The sequence below is a fragment of the Chanodichthys erythropterus genome, chromosome 20 (genome assembly GCF_024489055.1).
Source record: "Chanodichthys erythropterus isolate Z2021 chromosome 20, ASM2448905v1, whole genome shotgun sequence".
Classification (NCBI taxonomy): Eukaryota; Metazoa; Chordata; class Actinopteri; order Cypriniformes; family Xenocyprididae; genus Chanodichthys; species Chanodichthys erythropterus.
Window position 1 is genome coordinate 27,571,485 of NC_090240.1, and position 19,309 is coordinate 27,590,793.

The 19,309-nt window shown below is 38.4% G+C and overlaps 1 protein-coding gene across 1 annotated transcript; it reads right to left on the reverse strand.

The window, feature by feature from the left end:
* Nucleotides 1-135: 135 nt before the first annotated feature.
* On the reverse strand, nt 136-14,353 carry avpr2ab (arginine vasopressin receptor 2a, duplicate b). The gene is made up of 5 exons (XM_067371728.1): nt 14,039-14,353; nt 11,514-11,759; nt 10,016-10,162; nt 7,250-7,898; nt 136-2,990 (listed from the first exon to the last, which is right to left on the reverse strand). Exons 1-5 carry the CDS (start codon nt 14,252-14,254, stop codon nt 2,788-2,790), a joined length of 1,461 nt encoding a protein of 486 aa, XP_067227829.1. The 5' UTR covers nt 14,255-14,353; the 3' UTR covers nt 136-2,787.
* Nucleotides 14,354-19,309: the final 4,956 nt, after the last annotated feature.

A 19,309-nucleotide genomic window follows, 5' to 3' on the forward strand; every position in this document is an offset into this window, starting at 1 on the left:
AAATTACCTTGTAAAGATGAAGCAATTTAGAAGGACATAAATAAAGAATAACAAAGTAAAGTAATATAAAAATAATTTATTACATTGTCAATCATATTTTAGGTACTGCACATCTTATGTATCAAATATGTGATTTAATGATTATTCATCATTATTCATTGAGGATAACAAAAAGGTCACTAGCTGTTAGTTTTCTCAGAATTTTTCCAATATGATTGCTATTCTTACTAATATCTAATAGTTAATAGTTTAATCAAGGTCATTGATATACTGTTAGACAATATATATCATGGAGAGAAAATCATGGAAATCAAAAGTGATTGAAATTTGAAATGTATTAATATTTTCCCCATTTAACTGAAAGGAATTGGTTACAAATAATATCATTTCCATGAACAATCCTTTTGTCAACAAGCACGAAACATGACAGGCCAATATATTTGAAAACTACCAAAAAGTGTTCCTAAAATGGGAGTTCCTCTTTTCTTAAGCTATATAGACGCTTGAAGTGTTTCTAATAATAACTTGCAGGGGTGAGATTAGCACTCAAATGTGTGAGATTTCTAGAACTATTTCTAGAACTACTACAATACTACTGAATTCCTAATTGCACTAACCAAGTACCTCAAGAATCTGTGCGTTACAGACATACATGTACATATGCATATAATAATATGTACATATGCATATAATAATATTTTTTATATATAATAAGGCGCTTAATTTGCAGTGTAGTATTTCTTTTCTTAAAGGATTAGTTCACTTTCAAATGAAAATTACCCAAAGCTTTACTCACCCTCAAGCCATCCTAGGTGTATATGACTTTCTTCTTTCTGATGAACACATTCAGAGAAATATTAATAAATATCCTGACACGTTTGAGCTTTAAAATGCAGTGAGCATGATCAACGAGTATTAGCTGAAGAAAGTGCATCCATCCTCTCACGGTTCAAAACATTTACGCGACGTCCTACGCCTTTCTACGGTGCCCCACACATGACATGCAAGAAAAAAAAAAAGTGTGCACAGCTTACTTTTTCGTTCCCTCGATTTATAAATCATGCATGATTTATAAATCAAGTGAACGAAATAGTAAATCGTGCGCACGATTTAGCCTTTTTTTCCCCCTGCATGTCATGTGCGGGGCTCCGTACCTTCCCTATTCAACTTACAGAAAAACGCATCGCTTCGCTTCAGAAGGCCTTTATTAACCCCCCAGAGCCATGTGGAGTACGTTTATGACGGATGGATGTGGATGAAGACACTTTCTTCAGCTCATACTCGTTTGGTAACGCTTACTGCATTATAAATGGATATGTCAGGATATTTATCGGATTGTGTTCATCAGAAAGAAGAAAGTCAGATACACCTAGGATGTGAGTAAAGCTTGTGGTAATTTTCAGTTGAACGTGAACTAATCCTTCTACACTTCTTTATTATAATGTTAATATTTTCTGTACAAATAAGTTACTCCGAAGCATGTGAATGGTCCCCTGATTCCAAAAAAAATATATAATTTTTAACACAAAATCAAACAAAGACCAGAGGTAGAGCTAAAAAGAGTGAGAAACGTGTGGGTGAAACTGAAATTGGTGATTCGTTTTTACATATGTACATAATGTAGAGATTTCAACTGTAGCAGTTGCCCTCGAAATGTTGCCTACAACCTATATATTGCTGTTCATTTACCATTACCCTGTTTCCTCTAAAAAGTTATTTCTCATTCAAAAAGAAAAAAAGAAAAAGTTTTTTTCTTCTTCAATGCTTTTACAAGGCTTTCTCAGGACAGTGTGTAGTTTTGGACTGAAATGCATTACACAATCAACAGCTTCTAAACAATGTGTGGTATTTCTTTGTCACAGAAAATGAGATTTCATTCAGCTCAGCTTTTGTGTCCAGCAGTTCTCAAATGTAGATTCTTTTGAACACTTTAGATTTGATATATGATTCACAAAGTCACTAAGCTGCCATTGTGTTTGAATTCCACAATCATAGGCTGATATTTTCGTAACGTTCTTGCTGGTGGTGGAAATGTTAAAACTTCTAAAACCCTAAACTTCTGACGCTCTAATTTGCAGCATCTTGCCGCTGGTCTTGTGTAGCGTATATCCAGATAATCTTTTGTCCAATCTGTCCAATTGTTCACATGCCTTTTTTCTCTTCCCACTATTGCATTTTCCACACTTACTTTGTACTGTGAAGTCTGATATAATCCTGTGATGCTAATCTATAAAAACACTCGGTTGAGGCATGAAAGAAAGATGGAGAACAATGGAGGACCTCCGATCCTTCGCTTCCTAACACATCTCTTCCTCTTGATTCATCACTCCAGTCTGCTTTCATGTGACTGAATGGACAGCTGTCTTTAAAAAGCACTGGGCATGGCAATGTGGTTTTGTCTTTCAAACTGATGCAAGTTGTTATTAATGGATCAGTATCTGCTGCTCATGTTGTGTAACTGCCATGTACCTGAATGTAAAGTCATGTGACCAAGAGCTTGCACACTAGGACATGTGTGGACATTACGCCAGTCCTGTATCAAACGGTGCACTTTATGCACGCTTGTGGAGTTCATGAGACCATAGGGTGTCTCATTTGTCATTTTATGCTAAATATCTGCTCACAAGCCCAAATGCGACATTTGGCCTTACTGCCTGACAGTTATGCAGCATTATGTCACCGAAATGTGGGCAAAGAGTAGCATTTGGGACAGGGTCTAGCCCATCACATCAGTGGTGTGTTTGCCATGTGCTGGTGTGTGAGCGTGTTGTTGAGTCAGGCCAGAGGTCAGTATATGGAATCCTTGGTGTTGGTGGATGTGTGAGTTGTGGTGGAGTCGTCCGGCAGGGAACCTCGACGTGGAGATCCGGTTTGGCATCGCAGCAGTGCGAGCAGCTCACGGGACACACTGCTGGAGAAGGCTGTGTAGATCCATGGGTTAGTGCAGGAGTTTAGACTGGCTAGTAGCATCAGGATAGTGAAAGCAGCCCCTGAAAGAGAGAGAAAGGTAAACTCAAAGCCATTTACATGTATTACTGCATTGACAATATTGCAAAATGTTTGTGTAAATAATCTGTGCAAGTCTATGGGATTTTTCCCTGTTTTATTATCTACCAGGTGAACGTCTTAAGATTCACTCTAAAAAATGATTGGGTTGGATTGGGTTGTTTTCACCCAGCCATTTTTTTCAACCAGTTTTGGATTTATTTTTTTAGCCAGCAATATATTAATAGTAAAAGGCATGTTTTTACTCACCCCCAAATAGGGGCAGATTTGTGGGGTATTTTAAGCTGAAACATGAACAGACCAGAGACTTATATTACATGTTGTGAAAGAGGGGATAATAGGTGCCCTTTAACCCAACCTGCTGGGTTTGTCCATATTTTACCCAACTTGGGTTGTTTTTAACCCAGCATTTTTAGAGTGTTGCTTAGAAAAGTAATAGCTTTAAAGCCTGTAACACAAAGGATGCAAATAGTAATTCCATATTCATATATTATGTCTTTGCAGTAGTGGCAATAACTGAAGTAATTTGGACAGAAACTTTACCAAGATACATTTTTGCGAGGAAAAAGGCCATAAATTAATTACAAATGAACACAGTGAATTTGCATATAAGACTATTTTTTTAATGTTTTTGAATGAAGTCTATTATGTTCTGCATCATTACTCCAGTCTTCAGTGTCACATGATCAAGCCACTGATTTACTCACACTCAAGCCATCCTAGGTGTGTATGACTATCTTCTTTCAGACGAACACAATCGGAGTTATATTAAAAATATCCTGGCTCTTCCAAGCTTTATAATGGTAATAATTAATGTTATTGAACAGTGAGAGGCGTCTAAGCTTACGATACTCCTACATCCTGCATCCTGCATCATACATCGCGTCAGAAGTTACTCTATTGCCGAAAGTCAACTGGTGAAGTACGGAAGAGGATTAGGGCCAAGCAATAATAAAAAAATAAAACTATCTAGAGATTAAAGTTGTTAAATTTCGAGAAAAAACTCCGCAAATGCATTAAATTATGAGAAAAAAGTTGTTAAATTACGAGAACAAATTCGTTAAATTTAGAATTTGTTCTCATAATTTAATGAATTTTTTCTCATAATTTAATGCATTTATTCTCATAATTTAATGACTTTATTCTCAACATTTTATCTCGACTTTTTCTAGAAATTTAACGAGTTTTTTCTCTAAATTTAAAAACTTTAATCTCGAGATGGTTTTATTTTTTTATTATTGCTTGGCCCTAATCCTCTTCCGTAGTGAAGGCTGTGTGCCGGAAGCTAGTTATTTTAGTTTATAAAGTTTTAAATATGGATATTTTTCCTACAAAAACCCATTGCTTTGCTTCAGAAGGCCTTTATTAACCCCCTGGGTGCTTTTGTGGATTACTTTTGTGATGGATGGATGCACTATGGACTTCAAAGCAATTTACAACCATTATAAAGCTTGGAAGAGCCAGGATATTTTTTAATATAACTCTGATTGTGTTTGTCTAAAAGACGATAGTCATATACACCTAGGATGGCTTGAGGGTGAGTAAATCATGGGATAATTATCATTTTTGGGTGAACTATCCCTGTAATGTCTTTACTGTTACTTGTATAATGATCTAACTGTGAAAAACAAGGTGGGGAATATAAGCCATACAGAACTTTAAAAAGCTCACCTTTTTTTTTTTTGACTAAAAGACCTAAATACATCTATAGGATTAAGACTGTGCTGATTTTTTATCGTGATTTGGTTACCAGGTGGCATGGTCAAACTGCGCAGAAAGTCCAGTCTAATACAGAGGTGTAAATACCAATGAGATTACCCAACACTCAGATGAGTGAGCAGGTGTTTGTCTGTTTATGTGTTAAAGGGAAAGAAAGCAGGGGACAGTTAAAAAAAAAAGAGGAAAATAAAAATGGGACACATTGAAAACATGATTGATTATTTCTGCTTCTGGAGATCTCCCCTGCCATGACTTTAGTTTCAGCCAAGCTCTAACACACCTGCCTGCAATTTCCCAGTAAACTTGAAGACCCTAATGAACTGATTCATGTGTTTTTGATTGTACTTGGAACGACGCTCTGCTGGAAGCTAGATTTCCAAGAACAAACACCTCTGTTTTTGAGATATTCCTGGAGAATGTTTTGCTTGTTTGGTTATTTAACACCACCCTGCTGACGGCAAAGCTAAATTTTTAGCATCATTACTCTAGTCTTCAGAAATCATTCTAATATGCTTCCCCAAACATTTGAACAGTGGTGTATATTTCAAATCATCAATAAAATCTGACAACAATGGTATACTAAATTTTACTTTAGCTAAAATCACCCCAAAAATGTAGCTTTTTCTGACTTAAAGGTGTCCTAGCTCTTTTTTTTTAAAAGATGTTATATAAGTCTAAGGAGTCCCCTGAATGTGTCTGTGAAGTTTCAGCTCAAAATACCCCCTTTTTTTTTTATTCATTTTTTTTATTGCCTATTTTGGGGCATAATTAGAAATGAGCCGATTCAGGGTGTGTGGCCCTTTAAATCTCCTGCTCCACGCCTTAAACAACAAAAAAAAAGTTCAAACAGCTAATATAACCCTCAAAATGGATCTTTACAAAGTGTTCGTCATGCAGCATGTCTAATCGTGTAAGTACAATGTTTATTTTGATGTTTACTTTTGATTCTGAAAGAGTTTGAGGCTGTGGCTAATGGCTAATGCTACACTGTTTTATAAAGAATGAAGTTGTGTTTAATGCATTATACAGACTGCAAGTGTTTAATGATGAAAATAGCTCTTGTCTCCGGAATACAGTAAGAAACGATGGTAACTTTAACCACATTTAACAGTACATTAGCAACATGCTAACGAAACATTTAGAAATACAATTTACAAATATCACTAAAAATATCATGGATCATGTCAGTTATTATTGCTCCATCTGCCATTTTTCGCTGCTGTTCTTGCTTGCTTACCTAGTTGATTCAGCTGTGCACATCCAGACGTTAATACTGGCTGCCCTTGTCTAATGCCTCAATTATGGGCTGGCATATGCAAATATTGGGGGGGTACATATTAATGATCCTGACTGTTACGTAACAGTCTGTGTTATGCTGCGTTCACACCAGACGTGACTTTGAGTTTACTCGCTTCATTCGTGCTTGAAAATCCCTTCACAACAGACGCGAATACGTGTCATGAGAGGGGCTCTCACGCTCCTTTATGTGTCCCAGACTCTCCCACTGCTTTCTGCACACTTCCTCTGGAATAAACACAACTTGTCAGTGGGGAAATAGTTGTAAATTACAGCGAATAAGTTCAATTGGTCGTCTTTAGTTGGCTTGTAGTCTTAATATGTATGTATATATAGCTCAAATTGAGTAAAGACCGTTTTTATCAGATTGTCCGACCTCCTCACTCACTTTCTTTCAAACACGATCCTTTTTATTTCTGTTTCTATAAATGCATGGGCGAAATGTATGAAGATGTACAGTGATGATGATTTTGTCCTCCATTGTTGTTTCGAATTTCTGCCTCAGCTCGCTATGTCACGTCACTACTAGAGCAAGCTCCTGATTGGTTAACGCGGCGCGGTTATTCGCCAAAGTTCAGATTTTTCAACTTGCGCAATTCGCTCGAATCACGTGTTAAGCGCGTCAAACGCCCGATGTCAAGGATGTCAATTTTCGTCTTTGCATTGACTTAACATGTAAATCACTCGCGCTCCCCGCTTTATTTGCGTCCGGTGTGAACGCACCATTATGTTGAGATTCGCCTGTTCTTTGGAGGTCTTTTAAACAGATGAGATTTATACAAGAAGGAGGAAACAATGGAGTTTGAGACTCACTGTATGTCATTTCCATGTACTGAACTCTTGTTATTCAACTATGCCAAAATAAATTTAATTTTTGAATCTAGGGCACCTTTAACTAATGCACATGCACACAAAAAAGTCTGTAGTCTGTATTGAAAAAAATTGATTTGCACTTTAAAACTGAACGGCGGGACTTTCATACTGCCACGATGTTGATTTTTGCGATTTCTCCCATTCATTTTTGACAAGTCTCATCTATAGTTTATATTGTCTCCGATTTGATGAAATGTGTTGCATGATTGTGAAGCAACTTCATATTTCTAAATATTGCATATTATGTTATGAACCCTTTTAAAAATAAAGCATAGTGTTTTTGCCATCCAAGAACCCCTATTATGTGACTTTACAGGACATGTATATACATATCAGTAGTTGTTTAATGTCTGACCTTGGTTTGGTGGGTTGGGGTCCCAGGCTGCCCATAACTGAACAATAAAGAAGGGAGACCAGCAGATGGTGTAGACCAGCACAATAACAAGAGTCATCCTCACTGTCTTAGACATGGCCTTGGTCACACCTGGGAGAGGTGGCGGGTGCGAGTACTCGGTCGGAAGGGGAAAAGCATCTGGAAGCACATCTGGCCACAGTTCAGAAGCTGCAGAGCTGTTTGGGTGTCCAGCCAATCCACAAACGCTATTGGCTGATAATGACTGAGAATGGGAGGAGTCTGAGAGATGGTTGGAGGTGTTTTGCAGGTGAGTTGTGATGGAAGGGGAGGAGCTGTCTGAAGAGGGGAGGGGCCCAAAGCAGGGCTCACAGATAGAGCTCCTGCAGGGTAACGTCTGAGAGTAGTCATCATATAGGCTTGAGGAGGACTCTTCCTCTCTGGCATGAAGTGAGGGGTTGCAGTGAGCTTGACTGAAATTGCTGTCACCTTGGTGAGTGTGCCTGCTCTGTCTGTTTCTCTCTCTGCTCCTTCCCCTGCCACCCTCCCGCTGAGCAAAGTGGAAGAAGACAGAGTTCCTCTTAAATTCTGCCGTCACCACCCGCTCTGACTTCAGGTAGATATTGTCATGGATTTCTCTGAAGATGCGAACCTGAGATGAAAAAGAGATGCATCAATGTAAAAATACCATGGTCCAGAGTTGTGTGCCATTAGGAATGCTTAAAACTTTTAAATGCCAGTTAAAGGGTTAGTTCACCCAAAAATGAAAATTATCCCATAATTCATACGTCGGGTCAGAGGTCACCCTTTCGCCGGAATTCGACTCTCTCATGAATGTGCATGGTCGTTACCAGAAGTTAGTGATTATCGTTTATAAAATTGTAATTATGGACATTTTTCATACAAAAACCCATCACTTCGCTTCAGAAAGACTTTATTAAGCCCCTGGAAGCAATTACTGTTATGATGGATGTGGTATCTGGCACCAAGATTTTAGCAGCAGGCCCTTTTAATCCTGTAAGTTGCGAGGTGTGGATCGGACTTGTTTGTTCAGCACATCCCACAGATGATCGATTGGATTGAGATCTGGGTAATTTGGAGGCCAAGTCAACACCTCAAACTCATTGTTGTGCTCCTAAAACCATTCCTGAGCCATTTTTCTTTGTGGCAGGGTGCATTATCCTGCTGAAAGAGGCTACAGCCACCAGGGAATACCGTTTACATGAAAGGGTGTACATGGTCTGCAACAAAGTATGTGTCAAAGTAACATCCACATGGATGGCAGGACCCAAGGTTTCCCAGCAGAAAATTGCCCAAAGCATCACACTGCCTTCGCCAGTTTGCCTTCTTCCCATAGTGCATCCTGGTGCCATGTGTTCCCCAGGTAAGCGATGCACACGCACCCGGCCATCCACGTGATGTAAAATAAAACATGATTCATCATACCAGGCCACCTTCTTCCATTGCTCTGTGGTCCAGTTCTGATGCTCACGTGCCCATTGTTGGTGCTTTTGGCAGTGGACAGGGGTCAGCATGGGTACCCTGACTGATCTGCGGCTCTGCAGCCCGATACGCAACAAACTGTCATGCACTGTGTATTCTGACACTTTCTGTCAGAACCAGCATTAACTTCTTGAGCAATTTGAGCTACAGTAGCTCATGTGTTGGACTGGACCACACGGGCCAGCCTTCGCTCCCCACGTGCATCAATGTACCATGACCCTATCGCCGGTTCACCATTGTTCCTTCCTTGGACCACTTTTGATAGATACTGACCAATGCAGACTGGGAACACCCCACAAGAACTGCAGTTTTGGAGATGCTCTGACCCAGTCGTCTAGCCATCGTCTGGCCCTTGTCAAACTCGTTCAAATCCTTACGCTTGCTAATTTTTCCTGCTTCTAACACATCAACTTTGAGGGCAAAATGTTCACTTGCTGCCTAATATATCCCACCCACTATCAGATGCCGTGATGAAGAGATAATCAGTGTTACTGACTTCACCTGTCAGTGCTCATAATGTTATGCCTGAACGGTGTATAACTCCGATTGTGTTCGGCTGAAAGAAGAAAGTCATATACATCTAGGATGGCTTGCAGGTGAGTAAATCATGGGATCATTTTCATTTTTGGGTGAACTATGCCTTTAAGTTCCTGGATTTAAATTATTTATGGTGCTATATGGCAAAATTAAAATCTGTGGCTGTTTTGAAAGTATTAAATTTGATTCAGATAAATATGCCATAATCCAAAGAAATCATGTTCTACATAGGAATATACTTTCACTATGCCCCAAACCCCACCCCCACCCCCACCCCCCTTAGTTACTGTTGCCAACACAGACAAACTTTACAGAACATCCCATTGGAGATTCTTGTGAACCATGTTATTTTTGGTAAACGTGCATATAAAGTGGAAAAATGTATTTAAAAATGTACATTGTTACACAGTGTTTACAATATTTCCATCAAACTGTTTTTAAAACTTGCCAAACACACAGCTCCTCCATAGACTTACATTAGAATGGAGCTTGTCTGGGAAAACAAAGGATGCATGGCAACAGTTGAAAAGAAAGTCAAAAGGATTCCAATTGCTGAATTCTGAATCTCATCTATTAATTCCCATTAAACAAGTTTTTGATATTTGCATAGTAGACACGATGTTCTTGTTCTATAAAGCATTGTTAGACAAGTGATGTCAAAGACATATATGCCTATATTTAAGTAGGAATGTGAAAGATTGAGAAGGAAAGAGAATGAGCTGGAGATACCTGACAGACAGTGATGATTAAAGCTGGCAATACGAACACAGCCACAGTCATCCAGGTGACGTATGCTTTAAGACCCCATTGCTCGGCAAAGTGACCCCAGCATTCAAACACCCCAGGAGACACCTCTGACCGTGAGAAGATAAACACCTATATATAAGCGAGCAGAGAGTCATGAGCTTGAACATGTTTGTTAACCAATGGACTACTTGCACAACTACTTCCGCTTTATACTTATTACGGCTCGAGCATTTCCGGTCAGCGCTCAACGCACTTATATACAGAGAGCTTCTTGTGAAAACGCAGATTATTACTACATTTTAGGGCTGCGAAATGTTTTTTAAACAATTGTTAGTGGATTCATTATGTCGGACTCACCGCAGGTAACTCATAATCTGCAGTTGTTACTCCAGTCTCCTGACAAAAACATTGCATGTGGCGCCTGTGGAGTGTGGAAAGTTACTGGAGCGCGCAGCTGCGCACGTCTCTCACAAGGAACGTCATGGCAGTGATTGACAAGCCAGAGGGCCAATCGTTTATGCGATGATCATGTAAACGATTGGCTGATGTTTTTAAGGCCCTACCTCGTGCACAGATGATGTATATTAATAATATTCCTTTCAGTGCACCTAATAAATAGTCTTTTATCAGTTAGTAAAGACAGTTTCAAGTAATATTGCAAAAATATATAAAACAAAACATCCTCTTTAGCACCTTTAAGAGAGAGTTATTGTCAGATTTCATTGGTGATTTCAAGTAAACAAGCAGAAGAGCATACAAGACATGCACAAACAAACCAAGCTGATGATTAAACAACAGTATAACGTACCTTTCATCTAATAATTATAATTAATTAAATACTTATGAAGGCAAACGTTTTACTGTAGTAAGAGTGTAGTAATGATGGTTAATTTTTGTACGATTGCTTGCATTGGTGCTCTTTTATTCCAGTGTTTGAAACAGTTGAATGAATGTGATAACTGCTTTAACGGTGTTATTAATTAATCTTAAAGAATAACGCAATGACAGCGCAACTACCTTGAATATTAGGATTTTTGGCATAAATGTGTGAATTACATAAATAGTTGTCAGAAAAAATGGCACAGAATAGAGACTAAAATATTATGTTCATTCTGATCTTATTTATCACGTCTCACACTGCAGCGTCGCAATCACTAGTAGAGCGCTGACATCCTGTGGTGAAAGAATCACAGCTTATGTTGGATTAAAACTTAAAGTTCCGTTGAGTTTGGAAAGGTCTGTACACGGTAATCATCAGAATCTCTTCTCTTGTCTCTGAATATGTCTGGAATTTAAAAACTCATCCCGAGGACTCTCGTTTTAAGAGGGGTTTAGTTATCTATGTGATAACAGCGCATTGAAAATATATAACCAGAAACAACTGAGCCGTAATATTTAAAACCGGATGTGCGTCACGAGGCTCAGTGCAAGTAGTCCATTAAATAAATCATTCAGGAATGATCAGAAATGTATTCCTCACCTGTGGTAAACTGAGCACAAGGGCCAGGCCCCATGCAACCATTATAGGGGTGTTCCAGCGAGAGGGCGCGCCCCCGCGATACGCCTGCAGGGGGCAGCAGATGGCATAATGCCGATCCACAGTCATGGCCACGATCATATAGGAGGATGCGAACATCCCGACAACCTGCAAATATTTGACGGAGCGACACAAAGCGTCAGGGCCCTGGAAGTGCTCAGTGATGTCCCACACCAACTGTGGCAGCACCTGGAGACAAAATAAAAACATAAATCTAGAATTTATCAGTCATGAAACTCTAGATGACACATGCTGATAGGTCATTTACATATAATCTGATTGTAATCATATAATTTACTACATGACACAAGCTGATTGGCCTCTGCTGATTCTGGTCATGCAGTGCTCTATCAGAGTTCCTCTGAAACCCTCCACCTCCACCAGCTCCACCTGTCTAGAACTGCTGAGAGATTTATGTCTATTCATGCAGCAGCAGCATATCTTACACACTCACTTACTTGTTTGTAGCAGATCTTGTCCACTAGGGCTGCCCTGACTAAAGATTTTTCTAGTTGACTAGTAATTTAAGCCATTAATCAACTAATCGCACATTTATATTAATTTAATTACTTAAATATACTGGGGGCGGAATATATGCCTCCGCTCAAGTGCACGTATAAAGCTTGACACAAAGCACTGGCAAATGTAATGTTTATGAATGTGTCTGAAAAAATAGCAAGTTTATAAAAGTTTATTATTATAAAATAACATTTTAATTGTTAATTATTGAATTAGTGGTTTCTGAGTAGGCTGGTTTTAATAAAAGTAAAAAATAAATAAAAGTAGACCCTTTAGAGTTCAGAATGATGTATTACTCTTATCTGTATGAAGGAGTATTTTAAGTTGAAAAAAATGCAGGTGATTGCATCTGTGCCTCCATGTAGGGCAGTAAAGCGTGCTATACTTTAGCTACCTTCCTATCGATGGATGAAAGGCAAATGTTTGGATTTCCTGCCCGACATACTGTAATTACAACAAGGACCTGGCGTTAACGATAAGTCCCTCACGGACTGCGTGACTTTGCCACTTCCTGTGGAGTTTTTTTTTCTGCGACTAACCAGCTAATATTAGCCTGGGTGCCAGCCCGAACCCCGCCCACTACATTTTTTGGACGGGAAGTTCGGTCTGGACTCGATCCATTGTGGAGTAATTATGCTCGGCTCCCAGAAGGCCGAGCCAATCAAATTGCCAGGGCGGGCTTTAATCGATGAAGGACAGGCTATCTGCGGTTACGTAACCACCCACGTCATCAAAGAGCGCTTGGGTTGAAGTGGTTTTCACCAACGATGACTGCAGCTGGAGAAGTAAGATGTTTATATTCCGCTATCACTTCTGTAATAAAAGAAATCGACAGCGCATTAACAAAGAACCGCAATCACGGCATTTGTCGATGGGAAAGATGTTTGCGCCGTCCTTCCAACGGGATTCGGCAAAAGTACAAGTTCAACATACGTCACTTACTGCGTTGCTCTGATTGGTTGTAGGTCTATCCAATTGAGTGCAGAGTTGTTGTTTTTTACTGGTTCGGTTAAGACACGCCCCATAATTCAAGTGCAATGGAGCAGTATCAGACTCACATTCTGCCTAGAATATGAGTATGACGAAGTCAGGCTAAGCTAATATAATTTTGATCGACTAAGCCTCTTGTAGTCGACTATCATTTAGTTGACTATTACGGAGCAGCCCTATTCAGGGTTGCCAGGTCTGTGCAACAAAAGGCTAGTCAAAAGTAGCTCAAAAATAGCCCAATGTGATTTTCTTCATCGGGCGGCCGAATTCTCCACTGAATTTGTATGTCTGAGGGGTGTTTTGGGGGTGTTGCAGCACTGAAATCATACGTACGGGGGTAGAAATCAACTTGCGGAAATTACTAGTAGCCCAATTCCACGTGAAAACTGCAGACTTGGCAACACTGGCCCTATTGTCCACCAATACCATACATTAAAATTATCATATCTATTAACGTCTAAAACCATTTTGAAATTTTTTCATGATTAAACTGCCATTGTTTTACCATGAAAAATAAAATCAAAATTTTTTCTAATAAAAACTGTGATTGCTATGTGTGTGTTTTTTAAGTTTCAGGTCTGCTGTGCTTGTTTTTAGGGCTGCAGAAATTGGCCCAAATATTTGTCATTATATAGAAATATTATAATTATAATTATTATTGTCATTATTATTATTACATAAAAAATATTAAACAAAATACTCTAAAGCACACAGCATATTTATTTATTTCATTCAATTTCAGCCTTTGCATGAAACCCATATCATGATCATGATCATATTTATATGAATATTAATCTTCATCTAATACAGCTTCCCTGCTGACACATCATTACTCCCATGCCTGATACTTCATCTGCATTTTAATAAATGTAGTCTCACTATATGTTTCCACTCAGGTCAATGATTAGCCCGCTTATTTCTCCACACTCATCATTTTAATAGTCTGAAGAGGCTGTTACCTGAAAGAAGGCCACTACCAGGTCAGCCACGCACAGATTGACCATGAAGAGGTGCATGGGAGCATGATGTTTCTTCCTACGCAGTAGCACCCACAGCACAAATCCATTACCCAGAGTGGTGAGAGCAAGCACCAGCCCCAGCACCCCAATTTCCGCCTGGGCCAAGGCTTGGTCTCGTACCCGTGGAGGGGCAACTGGCTGCATTGTGGGCCTCATGGTGGTCCATGTGACATTCTCCGATGGAAACAGCCAGAGGAAAGACCCCGTGCCCCCATAACTGCTGCTGAGATTGAAGAGAGAGCTGGACAGGTCTGGTGGCCCCTCCATCTCCAGCACAGAGTGATTGGGCTGACCCAAATTCTCTTCCCAAGAGGCCATCCTCATGCCCTACAACAAGAAGGACAGACGTGAGAGGCAAAACCAAAACATCCTAATACTGATCCCTCGCTAGCCTAAATTGGTAAACAAAGACTTGTAAATCATTTTAATAAAATTAGGTCAAATGAATTTCATTTTGTTGGCTATTTCTGTAGCTCTTCTACACAAGTAATGGAATGGTGGCATCTAAATCAAATGAGATCATTAGGAAGATGTCGTCTCATATCGTCTCAAATTAAATTCTCCATCTCTGCTTCTGTTTTTGGGGAAGTTTTAGAGAAAGCTCTTAAAACATAATAAATCACAGTATTTTAACCAATACAGAAAGAAACTCATTATAAATGTGCATAAAGGGGTAGTATAATGCCATTTTTACAAGATGTAAAATAATTCTCTGATGTCCCCAGAGTGTGTATGTGAGGTTTTAGCTCAAAATACCCCACAGAGCATTTTAAATTTGTCACCTTTTGAGGGTGAGCAAAAACGTGCCGTTTTTGTGTGTGTCCCTTTAAATGCAAATAAGCTGCTGATCCTAAGCAGAGGGCGGGGTTTGTTAGCACCGGTTAGCAGCACATAGTGTTAGCAGTCCTGATTACCTCAAGCAGACTCACTGAAAATGTCAGAAACTGTTCAGCCTTTTATGTTCAAACGGGAGTCGGACAATGATGAAGACTCAAGAAGAAGTGACAACATGTAGAATGCAACAGGACGTTTCTGAACGGTTAGTTGATGAATTTATGTAGCTGATGTGGAGTTAACTATCTTAAAGTCATTGATCAGCATATTCTGTCATGATCATCTATAAATCGCTGGTGTGGAAACTGTTGTGAGATGCTTATAGAGCCAGAAAATATATGCTGCATGAAGATAGAACAGGTATAGTTTAGTTTAATTACGGTTATAACTTATGTTGGCATCTTGCTTTTATGACATTTTATTGCATTTGTGTTCTGTACTGTATTGCAGTAACGTGGCCTAACCCCCTTTGTTGCATGTTTATGGGCAGGGTTTATGTAAATTTTAGGGTTAGTGATGTAACCAACCCGGAAAGAAGCTCGTTGTAGTCCCTACCAGCCGTTTGTTGTAGTCCTTAAAGGGTTAGTTCACCCAAAAATGAAAATTCTGTCATTTATTACTTACCCTCATGCCGTTCCACACCCGTAAGACCTTCGTTAATCTTCGGAACGCAAATTAAATTATTTTTGTTGAAATCCGATGTTCTCCGTGAGGCCTCCATAGGGAGCAATGACATTTCCTCTCTCAAGATCCATAAAGGTACTAAAAACATATTTAAATATCTATCTAAAACACATTTAAGCAAATATCTGAAAGGCAGATCTGAGAATACCTTGGGATTTACTCATCCTTTGTCTTCAGACACAGGAAAACATATTTGCAGTTAGACTGAGAAAAAAATGAAAAAGATATGGGCACAATTATGGTTTAATCCCCTTTTGGATACACAGCACATGACTGAGGCATGGAAGGTGTGGAGGACAGGCTTTCAGGGACTAAATGGAGACAAATGCAGATTTTAAAGTGTCTGTAATTACTGACATACAGTGTATAACTGAAATGGTAGCCCAAAAGTAAATTTTGTGCAAATGTTTGCTTTTACTAAGATTAAACTTCATTGTTGCCTAATTTACTGACTACACTCATAAATTTCACACTTTTAAAATACTTTAAAGCAATCTACCTTACATGCATACTGGTATTAAGAAAATATGAAATCAAACATGAGTGAAAGAGTGAAAGTGCAAAAGCATTTAAGCAAACAACATCGGATAATAAAGGCAGAACAGTGTGGGTTATTGTGAAGAGTGCTGCCACTATAAAAAATGTATCAATAAGACTTATAAAGAAACATTCGAAAGACTAGTTTTATTTAAATTTGATTTATGTGCAGATACACTGACATTTTATGTCAAATAAATGCTGTTGTTTTGAACTTTCTATTCATCAAAGAATCCTGAAAATGTATCACGGTTTGCACAAAAAAATATTTAGCATATTCATTTTCTTGAGCAGCAAATCAGCATAATAGAATGATTTCTGAAGGATCATGTGACACTGAAGACTGGAGTAATGATGCTGAAAATTCAGCTTTGATATCACAGGAGTAAATTACATTTTAAAATATGTTACAATAGAAAACATCTTACTGACTTTAAACTTCTGAATGGTAGTGTAAATCGTTTGATTATTTAAAAACTCAAGTCATTTATTTTGCATGGCTTTTTGTTTTCCCTGATTTTTTCTTCTATTCTTCTGGTGCTTGTTAGCTCATGTGTGCGGTTTAATCTTCCATGAGTGTATTCCTGTCGCTCTGTTTGATTTATGTGAGGATTAGCGAGAATGGAACCAGAAAGCTTTCGAATGCAATTTGTTTTAAAATTAGCTCTTGATTCAAGTCCAAGTCTGTGAGACCTGCAATATTTCATTCACTTCATTCATTCATTTTCACTCACTCATTCACTCACTCCTCCTGCTCTCACTCTCTCCATCTGGAGTGGAGCTTTTCATCTTGTGTTTGCATAATCAATTCACAACAGAAATACCCTCTTCAGAGCTGGAGTCCTAATGAAATTAATGAAGGTCTTCCTTTGACGTTGCCTGCTGAAAACCCGTCAGTTGCTCTTGCTGTCCGTTTTGTCGTCTGTTCGCACTCTTTGCATGTCTCGACTACTTTCCATTACCTACTTTGATACCTCCTGGGAAATTACAGAAAGAGCCTCTTCATGTGCTCTGGGTCTTTAAATGTGTCTGATGCACACATGCTGGCACTGGCTATTCATCAGGAGGCTGAAAGCGGCTCTGTAATGTGCCCCTGCTGGGCATGTGTGTATGAACCGCTCTGCCAAGTCTGCCCGTTGGAGAGATAAATCATAAAAATTAGATCTCTTTGATATCTCAATTGTTTCTCCTATACAGCAGTGAGATTACATGGAGAGCAAATGGAGTCTCCTGCATCTCAGGTTATACAGGAGTCTCCATTTGCTTGTAATGTAACGGCTGTATAGGACAAACAACTGAGATATGAAAGAGATCTCATTTTGGATATCACATACCTAAGGTTTTACAAGAGATCGCAACAATATCAGGTTTGGTTTGTCAAATGTCAGAGATTTTAATAACTTGTAGGACAATGTCTAGTCATTTTGTATGATTTTATTTTTTTTAATGATCCAATATTTGTACCTGAAAACTTCAATAATTAATGTGGTTCAGATAACAAAATATTTTGAGTTTCTGTTGATTAAACCAATTGCCTTAACTGTATTAACTTAAATTTTTAATTTCCATTAACTCAAAATTGAATCAAGGCAACCAGGAAACTCACTTTTTTTAAGGTAAACCAACAATTCTTTTTTACAACGTAAGAAATGTGAACATAGTATTTTCCTATCCTAACAAACCATACATCAACAGAAAGCTTATTTTTCCGCTTTCAGATTATGTATAAATCTCGATTTAAAAAAAACTGACCCTTATGGTTTTGTGGCCCAGGGTCACAATCCATCCTGGGACTTGAAGACTAAATTATGTGAGCTTTTCTATCTTCATGGATTATATAGATCTAAACTCTTATTGAATGTAAACAAATGTTTCATTTGTTTTTATTTCTCTGAAAGATTTTAGAAGAAACATCATAGACAAGTCTCCTGAGCTATCAAAGTGCAACTTCTGAGCAATCAAAGAATCCGTTCAAAACCACACCAAAGCTAACAGAGACATGTTCTCCATCTCTCCAACCATCATCAGATGGACACTAAAAATATTTCACATTTCCCGTGGCGCTTTGCTTGGAGGTCAAGGGGGCAAATGGAAAAAGAGGAGATCTGAGTGGAGGATGTGAAAGCCAACTGTGGAGAGCAGCAGTGCACTCATCCATTTATCTCGCTCCTTTGCTCCTCTCTCAGTATACCTCTGCTGTTCACAGTATCTGATTTTTACGTAAATATCATTCTTTCAGCAGATCAAGCTGTCCTTGATAGCTCCTGATCTATTCCAGGTCATATGTAATAGTATAACAGTTTTAGCAAACCTCAACCTGGCTCTTCACTTCATTAAATGCTGAACTTCAGATGTTAGCAATGCCCTTCAGATGCTGAATGACCCTCATGGATAAACAGCTTCCCTGTCCTCTTCTGTGCCAGTCCAGGGTCATATGAGAGGAGGAAAGGACGTTCATGGCACACAGCATTGGGGTCCACTGAGACTTGAGCACATGACCCTCTCATGGCACTTTCTAAAAGTGCCTTTTGCCATCAAATAAATAAATAGTGGTGAAAAATAAAGAGAGAAAATACTAGAAGACATGGACAGAAATAGAAGAAAGAGGGAATACATAAATGCTTACTACAAATTTAAAAATTGTAAAATGCATTTTAAAATTAGGGAGCAAGATGATATGAAACCCCACGTGGGGTATATATATAGTATATATATATACTTAAACATTTATTTATATTTGTCACATAAACATCTGGATTTTAACCAGGGATACATAAACATATGTACATTAACCAGGGATACAATGTGGCCCTGCCCCTGATATAGTACTGTAAGTAGTATTTATATTAATACGTCATTTAACTACTAGAAAACTAAAAAGAAATTGCAATTTGCATGTGTATATATATATATATATATATATATGGAATTTCAAAATATCCGAAATGGCAAAAAATGGCTAATATAGATTTTAAAATTATTTACATAATTATATTCAAAGTTTTAGTTTTAAATATTTTTTTAAATTATCTAAATACATTTATGTTGTCCAAAATATATTTAAAAAAAATACATTTTCAAGTGACCCAAATTAATAGGGCAAAAATTATATATTTTTTAAAAAATTATAATTATAATAAAAAATTATAATTTTTT

Bases quoted from the DNA above. Each gene is read 5' to 3' on its own strand.
- avpr2ab (XM_067371728.1), bottom strand. From the start codon at position 14,254: ATGAGGCCCACAATGCAGCCAGTTGCCCCTCCACGGGTACGAGACCAA. The intron at 11,760-14,038 runs GTAACAGCCTCT...TTTTGTCTCCAG, and splicing joins TGGTAGTGGCCTTCTTTCAG to GTGCTGCCACAGTTGGTGTG. The intron at 7,899-10,015 runs GTATCTCCAGCT...TTTTCATCTCAG, and splicing joins TAATCATCACTGTCTGTCAG to GTTCGCATCTTCAGAGAAAT.